This window comes from Siphateles boraxobius, unplaced genomic scaffold, assembly GCF_051911475.1.
Source record: "Siphateles boraxobius isolate OS27281-9 unplaced genomic scaffold, OSU_SipBor_1 22, whole genome shotgun sequence".
NCBI lineage: Eukaryota > Metazoa > Chordata > Actinopteri > Cypriniformes > Leuciscidae > Siphateles > Siphateles boraxobius.
Window position 1 is genome coordinate 23998887 of NW_027508833.1, and position 19120 is coordinate 24018006.

Here is a 19120-nt window from a genome sequence, read left to right on the forward strand (position 1 = left end):
ATTTGTGTTCCGAAGATGAACGAAGGTCTTACGGGTTTGGAACGACATGAGGGTGAGCAATTAATGGCAACATTTTTATTTTTGGTTGAACTATCCCTTAAACTCCTTCACTCCCTGGTGTTTTTCTAAGCTGCACTCTTCTGTGATATTATTGTTATTTGGCAATTTTCTGCCCATATACATGATCTATTGACAAGCTATGTCTCTAGCTCCTATGTTCTCCCTATCTCTGCTTTCTCTTGCCCCCCTCCCCCTCCCTCCCTCCCTCCTTCCTTGTCTTCTTTCTCCAGCATTGATTGCAGCTCTCAATTCATCCACAAAGCGAGCATTTCTCCAGCACAATGAATGTAAATTGCATTCGTTTCAATTTTGGCACTAATGTTCTTGATGTTTGTTCCTGTTTCACGGCAAAACAAACAAAATGGAATACAGTTCCGTTCAGTGGATTGCAAGATTAGGATTTAGAGCATATTTTGTAGCCAAGTCGTTCTGCCATCCCTGAGAGAAACTCCAGTTCATTTGGCTGCGGCCCCGAAGATGATTATGCTCTGTCTAATCAAGCATGTAATTAGACTGGAACAAGTAAAAAAAATGAAAAGTATGATATTAAAAATGGACGTCGGTGTCATATATTAACCTGATCCCAGTATTTTTAGGTACATTTATGTATAGTTCTAACATATGGTGTCAAAAACACAGTCTAGCTAAATTATTTCCAGTCTGGATGTTTTGAAACTGAGAAAAAATATTACAAGTATTGTTATTCTATATTAGTTATAATCAGTTGCATTCAATTATTATAATTGTAACCATTTTATAAACAAATATTTATTTGTAAAAATCTACACCTGTAAAGTTTTTCATATGTCAGTTTACATTTTAGTAGCTGTTAATATATAATGTTTTAGTAGCGTGGAAAAGAGAGAGAGAGAGAGAGAGAGGGATCAGTGATGGTTTTATGAAATGTAGTGGAGTAAAAAGTACAATATTATGCTTTAGAATGTAGTGAAGTAAAGTATATAAAATAAAAATACTCTGTTAAAGATACTTAAAAAAATTTACTTGAAAATCAAGCTTTTAATGTTGTTTATATGTCTATGTGGTGATTTTAATATGATTTAAAACAAACCATGTACACAAGTCAACACCATTGCTGAGTATTTTCTCTATTTAAAACTGCAGTGAACCAAAGACGTGGTTAAACATCGCTAGTGTTTCTGACGTCACAAACTACCGTGTAACCAATCACGTCAATGTGTGATCGAGTGGATCTCTGAGCTGGTGCGAGTGAGTGGAGGCGGGGCTAATTTGCATATTCATAGAACCGCGTATACTAAATGAGGCAAGGGTAAGTTATAGTCAAGCTATTTTTAGACATGAAGACATTTTTTTTAAGCAAAAAAAACTTTTAAATATGACTATAATATTGACTACAGGGTGACTAAGTAAAAATACTTTAAAAAAATTAAGAGCAGAAGTGTTTACAATAATAACAAAAGATTCTTGAAAACCAAATCATATTTTAATGATTTCTAAAGGATCATCACTGACGACTGGAGTAATGATGCTGAAAGTTCAGCTTTAAAATCACAGGAATAAATTACAATTTTAAATATATTCAAATAAAACTGCTATTTTAATTTTGAATCATAATTTTTACTGTATTTTTGATCAACTAAATGCAGCCTTGGTCAGCATAAGATACTTCTTTTGAATGGATAACAGCATACTGTAGGTACAACATGCTGGAATAGAACACGTCTCTAGTTGTACAGAGGGCTAATAGGGCTGTGGTGATGCTGGGTAGCAGGTAATTGCAGAGGCAGACCTATGAGAAGCTGCTGGAGAGAAAGAGAGAGAGAAGGCTTTTATCTGTGGAGGTCTGGCAGACGAGGAGCGCGTGCTCTCTAATGAGGGGGCAGGCCCATATTGACCAGCACTCCACTTCACTTGCAACACTAATGGTGTGTGTTTATCAAAATGTTTGAGTGGTTTTGCCTGTACTGCACTTCAAATACAGAAACCTGTAGCTCTGGTTGAGTTTTGCCTGCCTGTGTGTGTGTGCGTTTCCTTTTCATGTGGACTGTCGGAATGAATGATGCTGTCAAGAGGGAAACAACAGAGCTGAAAAAAAGAAGTGGTGTTTTCTGTAATTGATCTAATTTTGTTGGTTAGTCTGGACACACTTGACTAAATTTAGGTTTTTCATGATCTTAAAAACATTTCTATCTTAAAACGTATGCTTGTATGCTTAAAATTAGTGTAGAAAAATATAAATTGTGCGCATTTATTTACAAATCTAAGTCGTCATTTTTTAATGGATGAGCTGTCCTAAACAATGAAAAGAAGCCAACAAGATATTTACTGAAATATAACTTAATTTCAGTTTGTTTTAATATATTTTATTAGGATCATGTGACACTGAAGACTGGAGTAATAATGATGAAAATTCAGCTCTGTCGACACAGGAAAAAATTCCATTTTAAACTACATTCAAATAGAAAACAGTTATTTTAAATTCTAAAAATATGTCATAATATTTACTGTTTTTTGCTGTATTTTTACAACCTTGGTGAGTCAAAATCAATAAAAAAATCTTACTGATCTAAAACTTTTAAACTGCACTGTATCTTTGTTATATTATTTATATAAATAAGATATTATAGTTATAATATAACTATGAAAGATAATATAATTATTAAAATAAATTTTCTTCAGTAAAACATGAGGCACATCAAATCTAGTATGTTAAAGTGAACTAAGACTGAAAAAGAATTGTAATAAATAAAAAAGGTCAACATACACACATATTATCACACATATCATGTCTCTTATGCTCATCAAGCCTACATTTATTTGACCAAAAATACAGAAAAAAAACGAATATTGTGAAATATTATTACAATGTAAACTAATGTTTTTCTATTTTAATATGATTTAAAATATAATTTATTCCTGTGATGCAAAGCTGAATTTATCAACCATCACTCCAGTCTTTCCATGAACCTTCAGAAATCATTCTAATATGCTGATTTGAGATATCAAAGCAATTAATTTAATTAACTGATCAACAACAAGCTGGATTCATAGAAAACAAAATTCATAGTGCATTCATATTATTCAGTTTACTGATTTAATGCAAGTGCATCTCTATTCAGTGTTAGATTGCCAGAGAGGAGCTTCTCTGATGCTTCCGCTGGTTTCTGTAGAGACGACTGCATTAATATTGATAGCCCTGTACAAAGCCAGCTGGCTGTGAATAGGAAACACACTGCACTGGACACAGAGTGTTTATTAGATACAGAGAGTCCTTCAGACGGTCAGGAGGGCACCTGTGATCTCAATCACACAATGAGAGAGCGCAAAGCACTGAACACCAGCTCACACACAAACATAAACCTGTGAGGATCTCTCAGTGACTTTCAATGTTAATTAAGTTAACTCTACACCTCTACAAATGGAATAAGTGACCAAAAATGACAAATCGGTCAATGAATTCCTACTAAAGCTTTCAAACTTCAATAAAGATGCAAAAGGAACATACACGTTTTATAGAAGTGGTTCCTACGAGCTGCATACATTCGGCAAATCGTTTTTAAAATAACTTCTGGTTGCTGCAAATCACTGTCAGTGTGAACACACCTTATAATGTTTCCCTATATGTGTTCCATTTTCAAAAAACACTGGTAACACAAAATAAGTGTACACACACAACCATATTATCCTCCTAAGAAAATATGTTCTGTTCTACTCATGTTGTCAAAACAACAACTCAAAATCAACAAATACCAAATAAAACTTCTGAAAATACGGACATCTAGCCTCTTGAGGAAATTGTGCCATGCACATATCTGCAAGGAATTAAATAGGTTCAAATGTACAAAACATTTGAGTCTAATATTACAACATTTATTTTTGCATCTTGCATGCTCTGCCTCTCTAGACATTTGTGAAGTGCAAAAATGTCAATCCAGCCAAAAATGATAACACGTCACATTCCTGTCAATCAAAATAGTTCAAGCACTCACAACAAGTATTTTCTTCTACGCTAAATTATATAATAAATTGTAAATAAATCATTCAGTTCTATTAGAGTTGCCTTGGGACTCTTCTCACAAAAATAAATAAATTCTCAACGAGAGTGCCATTGGTGTTGTGTTGATGTGAGAGCGCAGACGTTGCGTGAACGTGCGTTGGAGATTAATATGTTTTAAATAAAGTGGTCAATAAAGTTTCTTTGCACAAAAAAAACACTCATGTTACTTCATAGAATTGAGGTTAAACCACTGCAGTCACATGGATTATTTCAATGATCTCTTCACTACCTTTCTGTAGCTTGAAAGTGGTAGTTGCGTAGACTGTCAATGGAGGAACAGAAGGCTTTTAGATTTCATTAAAAATATCATCATGTTCACATGTGGGATTCAGTCCTGGATCGGATACACTCTACTCCATGTGCGTCCGACATGCTCTTGTGTACTTTAAAGTAGTACAGCGTATCCACATATCAAAAACCTAACTAGCTCGTATGTTCCCTGATGTGGACTCTTTCCCATGTACTGGACGTGTCCCACCTTGAATGAGTTCTGGACATAAGTCTTTCAAACAATTTCTGAAGAACTTCACCATCAAATTGAGCCAAACCCTTTTACTGGCATTTTTGGCATTGCTCCGAATTTGGGCTTGCCTAAAGTGAAGCTGAAAGTATTGTCCTTTACCTCCTTATTGGTTCGTAGGGCTATCTTACTCAAGTGGAAAGATCCTGCTCCTCCTTCCCACTCACACTGGATTAGGGACATTATGTCCTGTATGAATTTAGAGAAAATACGTTACACCACCCAGGGATCTGAGAATAAGCTTTACAAAATATGGCGCCCCTTCTTGACATTTTTTGAGAAACCAACTACAACAATATCAGAGTAGCCTTCTGTCCCCTTTCCCTCTTTTATTTTATTTTATTTCATTCCATTTTATTTATTTATGTTTTTGGTATCTTTATTGAAGTTTTTTTTTTAAGGTGTGTATTTAGTTTCTTCCATTCTTAACCTTTTCACCTTTATGTGTTATAATTTAGACTGTGTAGGGTATGGACCAATCAGACACATACTAATTATTCATTATATACAAAAGGTTTATGAAACTCCTCACACAGCCCAAATGAACAAACACAAGGGCAGAAACAGTGTCATGTTACAGGGCATGATAAGGAGATTTTACGACCTCAGAGGAATGTGGCCACATACTCAAGAGAGAGACTATGAAACAGAAACCCTCTTTAAAACAGACTTTGCTGCATTAATCATAGACTAACTGATCTATAAATGAACATGCATAAAACTGTGAAAGAAACAGTGTAAATGGTTTACTGTCTCGTGTACTATTAGGTATATATTATGGTATGTATCCTGGTATACAACCAACTAACGATCAATGTAACCTCACCTGTATCATGCCTCCTACCTAATTAATCCTCATTTAATGACTCACATTTTGATGTACATCACCTTCTTCTAGAATGCAGTGTGGATGTGTTATAGCTATCTGAGCATTAATGAAGGTATAATCATCAGTGTTGGGAGTAACGCGTTACAAAAGTAATGCATTACAGTAACATATTACGTTTTGCTGTAACGCAGTAGTGTAAGGCATTACTAATCAATTTTCAGTAATATTTTACTCGGTACATGTTCGGTAAGGCCTGCGTTACAACAGACTTTTAGTTTTAATTGTAAAACAAACAAACAAACAAAACAAAAAATACAGCAAGACCGCCAGACATTAACGAATGAAAGATGCAAGTAGGCTAAATTACCTGTTCGTGGTCAGTCAATAGCCGAGTGTGGTGTCCAAGTCTGTAATTAAAGACTAAATGGCAGCGTCTGATATATTTGTATAGCGATTTATTTTTTACAGGAGTGCCGTGAGGTATAATTTCGGCCTCTGTGCTCACGCTGGCCAGAGGAAAAGCGCCTAATGGTGAAGATGGCATGAAGACTACATTCGCGAGATGGACGTATGTGCATTAGGCTATTCGTTCTTTCTTTTCTTTCTAAACAGTTAGGCTATGTTTATGTGGTATTTTTCATGTTTTCATCACGCAATCATGTTTTTGATGCCGTGGTGACGCGTTCATGTAAGGGCGGCGGCGCTGCCGATAAAGCACCTAAAAGCTGTCACAAAGAACCGGCAAAAGATTTTGAAAATGTAAATATAGCAAGGAGACATGTTGATTGTTTATTAATAAAGTCGAGATGAAGTTGACGATGCTGACTCGCGATCTTCGCAGTAGGCTAGTGAATGCACCAGAGAGAAATGCACATTTCATTTCATAAGCAGAGAGCAGTCTGTTTTCTTTCGTTTTGAATTGTTCTGTTTACAAGTAGACATTTCAATATAGATATATTTTTCAGGTCCGTACAATTAATACAAAACGAAATTCACTTTAAAGAAAGGCTTCGTGTCTTCTGTGTAAGGTGTCTGTGAAAGTTTTAAAGCAGTCTTTTAGTGCCGCTTCAGAGCGGTCGCGTCCGTAACGGAGAACTGTCACGTCTGTAACATTGTTTTTTCCTCATAAATGCGAACACGAAAAATAAAATAAAATGAATATTTTATGTTCTGTGGAGAGGCAGGAGAGCCAACCCTTCTTCATTAGATTTGCGCAGTGTAATTCACAGAATTACAACAAAAAAATCGTTTCCTCCTAAAAGTTAAAGATTTTTTTTTTGTCACACATGACTGTCGATTTCCCTGATATTAAATATAAAACGCATGTGTAGACTGATATTTTTCTAATGTCTGGACTCCTTCCTGGGAGGAGCCTATGGATAAACAGACGTTTCAATATTTTGGTATTAATGCACTTTCTGAGAATTTATATAATTATATAAGTTTTGACTACAAGTCTGCAAAGGTCATGTCCATAATAGTGGAATTTCCAAAATTTAAATAATTTATCCTCAACTAGTTTTGTGGTGTAGGTCTACATATTTTATAATGTTAAGTTAACTTCAAATAATAGCCTACTAATAGTAATTTAAAGATGTGGTAGCATTGGATCTGGACGGTATGGATAACGCTGGGAGTTGGAAGGGGTGTGTCGCGATTCTGCAGGTTCGTGGATCTGAGTGTCGCGATTTCGGTTTCATATCGCATATTGTTACAGCCCTAGTCATTTTAGAATGTTAAGTTCTACTTCTGTATAGTTATTTTGTGAAAGTAACTCAAAAGTAATACAGGAGTAATGTAACGCATTACAATTCTGAGACAGTAATATTGTAAGGTAATGAATTACTTTTAAATAACAGTAACAAGTAATATATAATGTATTACAGTTTGGAAGTAACTTGCACAACACTGATAATCATGCTAGGGACAAAGATCCGTAAATCAACTAAGAGCCACTTTCCCTCTCAGACATGTCACCTTTCTGATTGGTCGAGTTCAACCCTTAGGGAAGGATCTTTTCCAGGCCTTATTAGAGACAGTCCACATGTGACCTCCCTCTCTTAGTTCTTTCATCCAGCCGCAACACTTTTCTGGTGATACTGCTGGAACCCCCTCCCCCTCCACGGGGGCCCCAGGGCACGGCAGGCCTCGATTCCAACCAGATATGGGCTCAGGCAGGAGAGAGATGATTCTCTCACAAAGAACCAAGGAAAATCTCAAGAGTTTTGGAACAAAGACTCCAACCAACAGCGACTCCAATCATCCATCCTTCCGACTTCCTCACTTCTCCTGGGTGCTCGGCGTGGCCTCAACAGAGTCCCAGGCCTTGACCAAACCAGTCATGCGTTCCTGGAGAAAGAGAACGCTCAACCAACTTCCACTTGACACTGCCGGAACCATCAACGACTTCAATTTTCAACAACTTCAAGAATTGTTCCCATTACAAATGCAAGTATTCAATTCAATGAAATGTGAAAATGAAAATTCTGATGGTTCTTCTCATAGACCCTCATCCGGTTTCCAATTTCATCCTATCACTAACCTATTTCTGTATTTATGTGTGTATGTTGTTTAGTTTATTTATATTCATATAAATATCTATATTTAGTTAATAAAACTTGTACATAATATGTATTTGGTTCTGTTTTGTTTGCCATACAAGTCACTTTACGATCACGGTTTTTGCTACTGGCTCAAAGTATTGTACAGGCTAAGAAATAATTATTCTTCTGTGGCCAGGGAAGATACCCTTTTCTTAGAATAAATTAATAATCAAAAGTGTTCATTGGAAGAACTGATTAATTGATTGTAATATTAATTCAGCCACATCAAGTTAATCCAATTAACTGACCCAAATATTTATAATTAATAATAACAAGATATTATTGATTATTAATATTTCCAAAAAGCTGAGTTCCTTACAACTGTGATTTAAATCATCTCTTGTAGGAATTCTTAATGCAGGTCTGTTTGCAATTGGGTGGGAGGGTGGGATATCGGAGGGGTATGTTCTGGTTAAAAAAAAGGGGAAAAATATGTATATTCCATCATACAGTAATTGTTTGTGCAAAGTTGTCATTCAATAAAAAAACCTTTGAACGAGAAAAATATAATCATGTTCCGAAGCTGAACAAAAATCTAATTAATGACAGAATTTTCATTTTTGGGTGAACTAACCCTTTAATGTTAGTTAATGCATTAAACTAACGTTAACTAATGGAACCTTATTGTGAAATGTTAACACTGTTTTTAAGAAAGTGCACAATTTACAAAATACATGCAAGTCATATATTTGTAAATAACCGTGTGGAAGCAGTCGAGATGCAGTCAGTGGATGGTAACGGAGTGCAGGGTTAGATGAGGCAGGTGTGAGGTGTGTGTTTGCATCTGCTCACTCTGACCTGTGAGATGAGCCATGCGGACCGCTATCCAAGACTCAACAAACCACGACAGCAAATATGTTCTTGAGTCTTTAGGCCTGTTACAGTCCCTAACCTTCCACACACAAAACAGCAATGGTAAAACTCCAAAACATATCATTAAGAGAAGAAGGACATGCTAAGTTGTCACCACATGACACATAATTCAACTGGAACAACAGCAAAGCAAAAACACTCAACAATGATGGAGTAATTTGCATGATTTATTCATGCCGTGGTGCATGCTGGGAAATGAAGTCCAGCTGTGAGCACTGCAGAATTAATTAACAATTAAAAAGGGGAGTTAAAAGGAAAAATAGCACTTGATGTCTAAAAGGTTGCAAATCCTTAAACTACTAAATCAGCATTCCGGTAGCTCAACTCAGCATGGCTCTATGGTTGTGGTTTGATTCTTATGGAAAGCTGATAAAAATAGCTTTGGTCTGCCAAACAAATAAATACACACTACCGTTTAAAGCTTTGGGGTCTGTTGGGGTTTATTTTTTTATATATATTTGAAAGAAGTCACCAAGGGTGCATCTATCATTAAAATACAGTAAAAACAGAAATATTGTGAAATATATATATTTTAATACATGTAATTCACACCTGTGATGGCAAAGCTCTATTTTCATTATTCCATTGCCATTTCTCCAGTCTTCAGTGTCACAAGATCCTCCAGAAATCATTCTAATATGCTGATCAAGAAAACATTCTTACTATTATCAATGTTGAAAACAGTTGTGCTGCTAAATATTTTTTGTAGAAACAGTGATTTTTTTTCTTTCCAGGATTCTTTGATTAATAAAACGTTACAAAGAGCAGAATTTATTTGAAATAGTGGTAACACTTTACAATAAGGTTTCATTTGTTAACATTATTTAACAACATGAACTAACAATGAACAATGGTTCTACAGAATTTATTAATTTTATACTGTAAAAAGATATTGTAATTTTAACTGTAATAGACTGTAAAAACATGTTAATAGAGCAAAAGTTCCGATAATATATACAGAGAAAAACTGTAATAGATCTAACCTTACATTTTGTGTAATTTTACAGTAACTTTTTACTGTGAAAGCTGACATTCCCACAATTCCCTGTGTGACTTCACATTTGATGGTTTTTAATTTTATAATCATGTTTTCTTATCCGTTATGTGGGTTTTATGTTACATTGTATGTTGTTAAATATGTTGTAGAATGTTTGAATTATTTGAGTGTCATATGTGTTACCAAGCTTTGTATTTGAGTGCATCACTCTGTGCACCTTATACACTATATATTAGTATTTACCTCTGCTTTTGGAAAAAAATACTTGAAGTTTGATTCATCATGTAGTTTTCTCCCTACCAATAGTGTTATTATGGTGAATGTCAATATATATATTTAAAAGTACAAAACAGATTTTAGTAGCAGCATGGCCTGGCTGATTCAGCAGAAAAGGGCTGTTGAATTTACCGGGTTTCTTTGTTTATCTTTTTTTAAATTACAGTTTTAAACAGTTTTTTTTTTTACAGAATTATTCTGGCAACCACAGAGTTTTATTTGTAAAAACATTTTTTTTCTTTACAGTGAATCAATGTTAATCTCAACATGTACTAAAATATTACTAAAAGTTGTATGCGTTAAAACTTGTTTAATGCACTGTGAACTAAAACATTTTTATTCAATAACATTAACAAAGGTTAATACATGCAGTAATAATATTGCTCATTGCTAGTTCATGTTAGTTAATGCACTAACTAATGTTAATAAACATCAAATAAATAACATCTTATTGTAAAGTGTTACTGAAATGGGAAAGGCTTTTACATCATGACCAAAAAAAAAAAAATTCAGTCACTTCAGTTAAATTAATGCATCCTTTTTAAAAAAGTATTAATTCGTGAACATCATAAAATCGTGCTGACCCCAAACTTCTGAATTGTAGCGTAAATGTAGTTATGTTAATTTGACCTGGCATAATCAATAATGTGTACTTGACAAATGCTTGTGGTTCTTCTGCAGTGTGATTTCACAACCTGAATCCTCAACAAAACCCTTGCATAAAGTATTCTTTATATATACATAAACTCAAGAATTCTTCTCTTCTGGAACATAAAGCATGAAGCTCTGTTGTTGTTGAAGCTCTGTCTGCTGGCAATACAATATGTTCTTATCTCTCCTTTCTTATGCAGATGAGACAGCCTCCCTTTCTGCAAATGCCACAGCTGTACATGTGAAATCCGCCTTTATAACAGTCTGTAATTATGGCAGACCAGACTACTTCAAAACATTCTGGTAATTTGATGATGTTGGTGGGAGGAATGGCTGCTGAGTCTTTTGCACGGCTTGGAGAATCATACACTTTCAGAGGGGTAGAGAGAAGTGAAGAGGTACGACACCCTGCTAAAAAAGCATACCCAACATGAGTGGCCATGGACCGGGCCATAATTATCCTCGCAAAGGCTTCGGGGTAATTAATCCACAAAGAAAAGCCACCTGCAGGAAAGGGCACTCAAATGCCACATGCTGGCATGACTAAGTGGAACGCTACTGAAAATGATGAGGATCAGAAAACAAGCAAGCAGCAAATCAGCTAATAGTCAAGTATATCTGATGGTGTCAAACGCTGTTTTCATATCCTGTTTGAGAAATATTCATATAATTTCGTTTCAATGGCTTACTTAAAGTTGACTAAATTACGTCAGAACAGGAGAAAGTATTCAGTATTTGTATAATAATAAACAATTTAATCTGGTAACACTTTACATTAAGATTTCATTAGTTAACTACATTAGCTAACATGAACTAATAATAAACTGCACTTCTACAGCATTTATTAATCTTTGTTGATGTTAATTTCAACATTTACTAATACATTATTACAATCAAAAGTTATATTTGTTAACATTAGTTAATGAACTAACATGAACAAACAATGAACAGCTAGATTAACAAAGATGAACAAATACAGTAACAAATGTATTGCTCATTGTTAGTTCATGTTAGTTAATACGTTAATTAATGTTAATAAATGAAACCTTAATGCAAAGTGTTACCTTTAAGCTATAATGTTTTTTCACATAAATATATAATGATTTTAATGTACATACATATATACATGTTAATAAATAGTATTTGAACGGCTTAGTGCTAATCTGTAAGCTATTTATACTGAGTAAAAATACTAAGAAATTATTATTAATATTTAGTACTATAAAAAAGTATATACTTTTTATTGTACTCTATATATATATATATATATATATAATTTTTTTTTCAATTCACATTTATTTATATAGCACTTTTCACAACTTTTCACATATTGTTTCAAAGCAGCTTTACAGAACACGCATGTCTACATTACAATTTAGAGGAGACAGTGTCCAAGTTATGCATTTCAGAAATGTACATACAAATAACAGTTAGCAAATAATGTATTAATTTAAGGCAGAAACCATGAGCTCATTAAAGAAATGAATATATACAGTTATATATATATACATATATAGAAAAAAGTACTTATTATAAGTATTTGTATAAACAAAAAAAACTATTAAATATATTAAAAATAACTGTTTATATTAAAAAAAGTGTTATATAATGCTTAAAGCTTTATAAAATGTAAGTTGTTAATATTATTCTTTCAATATTAGGCCCGCAATAATAAGATAGGTTTAATTCTTCAGGAACCTGCTAACAAATAGTGTTAGCGAATACTCGGACGCTCTCTTATAATATGCGTGTACAGCCCAAACTCTTAAGGTTATGTAATAAAAGTATAAATAAATGTCCCTGACACCCTCCAGATGGCTAAATGTCCCCCACAGAGGCCAACTCCGGCCAGGCCTGGCTTTCAGAAACCCTCTACCACGGACACACTAACCCAACAGCACTCCTCTGGCCACTAGGCCAGCCACCTGGACAGCTAGTTATTCAGTTTTGATGAGAGGACAGGTGAACATCGTTCTGTAATGTGGTCAACAGGTGTTATTGTGGTCATTAACAACTGTAAGGCATTAACCAGCACCTCAATTTACCCAGTTTTTTTGTTTTTTTTTATTGCCTGCAAAATGCCAGGTTATTGCTCCCTGGTTATTGCTAACTTACCACTACATCAAGCAAATGTAGCAACTGTTTGCAAATGTCCGAGAAAAAAAATAAAAAAATACACTACCAGTAAAAAGTTCAGATACTGCATCTATGTTCCTCGTTATCATAAAAAACCATCCGAAGTTTAAACGATTATGCTGAAGTGCTTCAAATTAGTTTTTTATGCAAATATAAATTATGCCTTTGTATAAATGGATCACTGAAAAAATGGTATCATCTATGTAAATTAACTGGTTTTAATAACATCACTTAACCAATGTATACCAAAAAACAACTATTCTTATGGGTTAAATCAGGTAGACATAGCTCTTTAAGGTAACAGTGGCAGACTGCCACTTACAGTGTATGCATGGATGAATTGGATGGGATAGTAAAGGACAAACAGTGTCCAGCAGGTTAAAAAGCACCGCGGCAAAACTTTGATGAAGTTAAACTGAAAGATTTGTTGTGTGTTATTGCATGTGGAAAATAGTATCAAAAAGGATGAGTAGGTGTGTCCAAACTTTGATCAAAACACCCTTGTATTATGCAAAATAAAAGGTATCAGATATGCTTAGAGATTATTACCTCAGATTGAGTGACAGGCGTCTGGCTGATGCCAGCATTAACTGATGTCCATGAGCGGGCGGTGAGGACACAAGCGAACAGAGGGTAGAGATCCCCTGTGCCCAGACGCTTACTGTAACGCTCTATGCCTTTCAAGTCTCCCTTTATCAAACTCTGCCACAGCCTGCAGTAGTCCAGCCTGAAGTCCTGGTTCAGCACCTTTGACAGAGACACAATTTGTTCTGTTAGTGTTTGGGTTTTTTAAACAAACGTGTGTTAGTGTGTAGTGTGTATATTCTACACTACTAGAGCCACCAAACGGAATCATAAAATTAACTAATGTTCTCAAACTGGTTTCTTTAACCCAAAAAGATGTCCCTTTCCTCAAATTCACTGTATTGGTTGAGCTAAAAAAAAATAAAAATTAGGCTGGTTCAGATGTTCAAACAAACAGAGCAACCGCCGAGTCATGTTTACACTCTTCAAGAAGTCTCTCTTGCTCACCAAGACTGGGTTTATTTGATCAAAAATACAGTAAAAACCGTAATATTGTGAAATTGTATTACCACTAAAAATAACTGTTTTCTATTTGAACGTATTTTCAAATGTAATTTATTCAAAGCTGAATTTTCGGCATCATTACTCCAGTCTTCAGTGTCACATGATCCTTCAGAAATCATTCTAATATGCTCATTTACTGCTTAAGAAACATTTATTATTATTTACTAATGCTGTTGTAAACAGTTGTGCTGCTTAATGTATTTGTGAAAACTTTATCAATTTTATGAGGATAGAAAGATCAAAAGAAAAGCATTTATTTAAAAAACATACCTTTTGTAACATTTTGTAATCTAATGAATCTTTCTGAATAAAAGTATACATTTATTTCTATTATTTTTCGGACCTGAAACTTTTTAATGGTAGTGTACACTTAAAATGTCAAAATGTCAAAATAAATAAAAATAATAATAAATAAATAAAATCACAAACACCAATTAACTCTTTCCCTGCCAGCGTTTTTGACAATTTTCACAAGAATTTCAGACTACATCCAGATGTGATTCAGAACGATGATCAAAGCATAGATGGAGTCGATTGAGTCAAATCAACACCCCTTAATCTTCGCAGTCCTATCGCTCGTCCTGGGTCGACATTTCATTAAGTAACTTTAGGCAGTTTTAAATTATATGCTGTTGAATGTTGATGATCGTGTTATTTTAAATAAGCATATAATTACATATGCTATCGCTCGTTTCTGCTTCTTCTTCACATGTGTTTCAATCAGGAGATTCAGTACTCTTTCAAGAAGATGTGTAATTGCGCCACCTAACATAACAGTGAAAACAAGGAAAGCCGGAAAATTCCGTCAATGGCAGGGAAAGAGTAAACTAATCCATCTAAAGAGTCTTAGACAGTTGAGTAAATGGAAACTTGTTTCTCATTATGTTGTTATTATTACAGAAAAAATATTACTTTACAGTTATTAACATGAAATCTTGTGGGTCTCATTAACTGCTTCGGGTTAAATTAAAGGCCAGGACATCCCTCACTTAGACAAACAGAATACACTGGAGAACCACTAAGACTGCACCATTTTGCCACTCCAATTAATTAACATAGACACACACAACCCATGATTTTCAACAAACTTAACACGACATGCCATGAATTAGTGTTTTGGACAAAGCAACCAAATGTCATTGCTACAATGCTTTTTTCATATTTATCACCAAATTATCTCCACAGATTTAATTAGAGTTCAGTGAGCTGCAGGAGAGTGTGTATTGGTGTGTTTGCACCTGCTTCTAATAAGTGGGAGGTGGAAATGTGCAGTTCCTAAAACACACTGGAGCTTCAGGGCCACTTAAATGAAATGCTTTTAGTCTGCTGCAGCATATACAGGCCTGAGTGCGCTGCTGACCTGGGAGACAGCGGGTAAATAATGGGGTGTAATATGTGATGAATTTGCTTCACTGTCGAGTCTGTGGCGGCCTCGGCCGATGTCTTACCTGATACAGGCCGTGATCGAGTAACACAATTTCCGTCTTATTGCTTTCAGGGCACTTTCGCACCAGCACGTTGCCGGGGTGAGGATCGCAGTGCACGAATCCGTTGACGAATATCATCTCACTGTATATCTTGCCCAGGTTCTGGGATATCTGAGGAAAAGAAGGAGTAAGATGGGGAAAGTTAAAGAGAGAGAGAGAGAGAGAGAGAGATACAAAAACAGGTTAATACATACACATTAACTGGAGCTCTAGCCCCTGTATACATATATATTTTTATATATATATATATATATATTTTATTTTTTATTTTTTTAAAGCAAAAACTTTATTTTGATAGTCCACTTCAGACATTCTTATAACTGTAAGTAACTTTGCAACTAAGTCAACAAACTCTCATTAATTTTCAACTACTTATCAACTAACTCGTTAGAGTATTAGTAACCTGCTAGGACTGTTAGGAGAATAAGCTGACAAGTACTTGCAAAGTTACTTATAGTCAGCATATTTTCTGTTGGGAATCATCAAAATAAAGTGTTAGCAGATATTAAGACAGACATTAAGACAGTCTACTAATCCTCTAATAACTAGTAGTTGACATGTAGTTGCAAAAACAAAAACAAAAAAAACTAAAAGATGATAAACTAAAATGCACCATAAAGACTTATATGTATTACAAATTGGACTCATGGCCTTGTAATTAGCCAATATCCTCCAAAACTTTGTGCTTTAGTGTAATCAAAAAAAAAAAAAAAAAAAAAAAAAAAAAGACAAAAACCAGTGTGGAGTACATAAGTAATTGCCAATGGGGGGGGGACTTGCAACCTTTCAACATAAAAGACAAACAATATTAACAAAAATGCAGAAATAGCAGAAATGCATAACATAAATGGTACATTTCCATTGCTATGCAGGGTCTGGAGGCAGACAAATAAAGAACCCATTTAAAATGACGTAAAACATTTTCCCGAAGATGCTGTGGACCCAACAGATGAGAAAGTATTTATTATAAAACAACCCCCGATGCAATTATTCCACCCACTCTTGCTCTTTGAAGATAAGTTGCGATAAGCATCTCCCCTCAGCTATGTTATAATGCAGAGAGCCAATGTGAAGTAGGTTGAGGAAATGTCAGTCTGAAGCACAGAGAATAAATCAAGAATTTATTCATACTCCCCGGGCTGGTGTCCATATACAGTTTACCCCAATAATTTAAATTAATCTGAATTGTTAGCTTAATTGTTTAATTTTTCATTTATATTTTCATTGTTTACAGGACAGCACTTTTTTGTTGCCTTGCAAGCACTGGTATTTTCTTCTGAAAATACAGATCTAGCTACTTTTGTGACACATAGGACATTTAGTTGTTGTTTTGAGCTCATGTATATTCCGTGGCATGATCATGGCCAGACAAACGTGCACGTATATGGATGCACACACATATGCACAATGGCTGGGTGTTTATTAAGCCCTGAATTGTAGTGATTCATGGTAGATTGTGTAGCTCGCAAAAGTGGTGATCTAAATCCATTATGTCATCCAAAATGTAAAACAATGACAGTGCGATGTGAGCCGTATGAATGACCAAACGTTATTATGAGGACGGACACGTGTCATAGTCAATACTGGTGGCATACAAAAGTTGCAAAAAATATCTGTTAACATGAATGTGTCGTGAAATAAATTAAAGGGGAAATGAAACGTCCATGTTTTGGCACTGGTAGTAGCTACATATATTAGAAAAATCACATTGCCTAAGATTTTATTTTAAAAAGTTGTTAAAACCACAGAAATGACAAAATTATTTTCGTAATTTCTAGCTAGCTATCCATCTAGCGAGTCACCATTTTGGAGTGACGTCACAGCCTACGTAACGGGGTTGGTTGGTTCTGTTGGTGAGTGAAGAGAGTGAAGCGTTTCTGGACCGGACTGAATACGCACATGATTTGAAATGGAGGAAGACGAACTTGAAAGACCTGTTGACCCCGTGTGTCCCATTGCTTATGCATTTGAGTCGATACGGCGTGGGAACTGAACTTGGGTGACCACCTGGCTATTGATCTGTTGCAAGTCAGCAGACCTGATTTTGCGGGACAGGAGGGAGAGAACTTATTATACTAGGTGAATAAATATTGATTTTATATTAGATGTCTTTTTGCAGTGATGTTAACATGCTTTAAATTGCTAATAGGCTTTATAAAAAATGTTAATGATGGCGCTGTGAACGTCACTAATAATATAAAACTCATTTTAACAGCAAGGGTCTATTCAATCTAAATAATTAAGTGAAAATAATAATCCAATCGCTAAAAAGCACATTTCCAAATAAGCACATAAATTCCATTAGGAAAGACTAGAAAGATTAAATGCGTTCTTACCAGGTTTAGTGCATCTTGAATTTATATTTTTTGTCTGATCTGGCAGCTTCGAGTAGGGCCTTCTCATTCATTATGTGTCTGTGGAACTCCTGGCATACCTGTCAACACTCCCGTTTTCCCCGGTCTCCCGTATTTCACATCCATCTCCTGCCCCCTTCCCGTTTTGTTTCTCCCGTGAAACTCCCGTAATTTGTATGGCTCAAATCTCGTTATATGCAGGGATGCAAACGGCGCACTTTATTTTAATGCAAACATGTTGTTAAATGCGTAGTGTATTCCAAGCATGCTGTATCTTTTTTATGGGCATGATGAGCGATGCTCAATTTACAAATGAATCACTCTTTTTTAGTTGATTCTGTTCAAAGACTTCATCAAACATGTTGGCAGATCTGTCTAAATCGGTTCGCGAATCAGTTTGAATTATTTGTTCAGTTTCCTGCACGCACTGAATCACTGAAGCGCTTTCAATTCACACTCGACTCGGAATCGGAACAGGAAGATTTAAGAACATCAAGAGCGTTGGATGAAGTGGCCGTGGACCTACAGTACAGTCTAGTGAAAAGCAAAACTGCTAATCTATTATATTGTTTGCGAGGGATGAAGATCTTTATTAGTTGAACATCTTCGTATGCCGTCAGTGAATGAATGATTCCACAGGACGATACATTCGATTTCATTTCATTCAGGTAATACATTTTACAACCAAACAGATTATTACGCCACAATAGCACGATCCATCTGCTGTCAAGACGCTGATCTTGACCATGTATTGCAACCATGGTGTTGACAAGAGACAAAAATTTGATGGCAGACATCGCAAACAATGTTTCCATGTGTAGTATGTTAATGTTAGACGTCGTATTTTTGTCTGGTACTAATAAAGTTAACTAGCTAAACACCAAGTTAGTGTTAGCTAGTTCATGCTTACAGCTGTTAGCTATCAATGACTGTACCTAACGTTAGTTGTTTGCTGGTTCGACCAGCTTAGATGGATCTTTCACTGTATTTTACTGAACTCAGCCCAGAGCCAACAAACCCTGACGTCACAGGTTATAATACTGCACAGTGGCGGCGCCCTTGCCACAGAAGATATAGCCGTGTTTCTTTTTTCTTGAATGTTAACATTTGTCATGTTTCTTATATCATTTTTGATTATAGTGGAAATCCATCTTGTAAATCATGTAAACTTGACTGACTGCTTCATTTTCCCTTTAAATGAATATGTTT

The 19120-nt window shown here is 35.2% G+C and overlaps 1 protein-coding gene across 2 annotated transcripts in view; it reads right to left on the reverse strand.

Moving 5' to 3' along the window:
* The window catches only part of adck1 (aarF domain containing kinase 1), a 140106-nt gene that overhangs the window by 14712 nt on the left and 106274 nt on the right, over nucleotides 1–19120 (reverse strand). For both annotated transcript variants that reach the window (XM_077239251.1, XM_077239253.1), the window contains 2 exons: nucleotides 15519–15668; nucleotides 13531–13728 (listed from right to left, as the gene is read on the reverse strand). In XM_077239251.1, the coding sequence (XP_077095366.1) occupies nucleotides 13531–13728; nucleotides 15519–15668 (348 nt within the window). The remainder of the gene's footprint in view (nucleotides 1–13530; nucleotides 13729–15518; nucleotides 15669–19120) is intronic.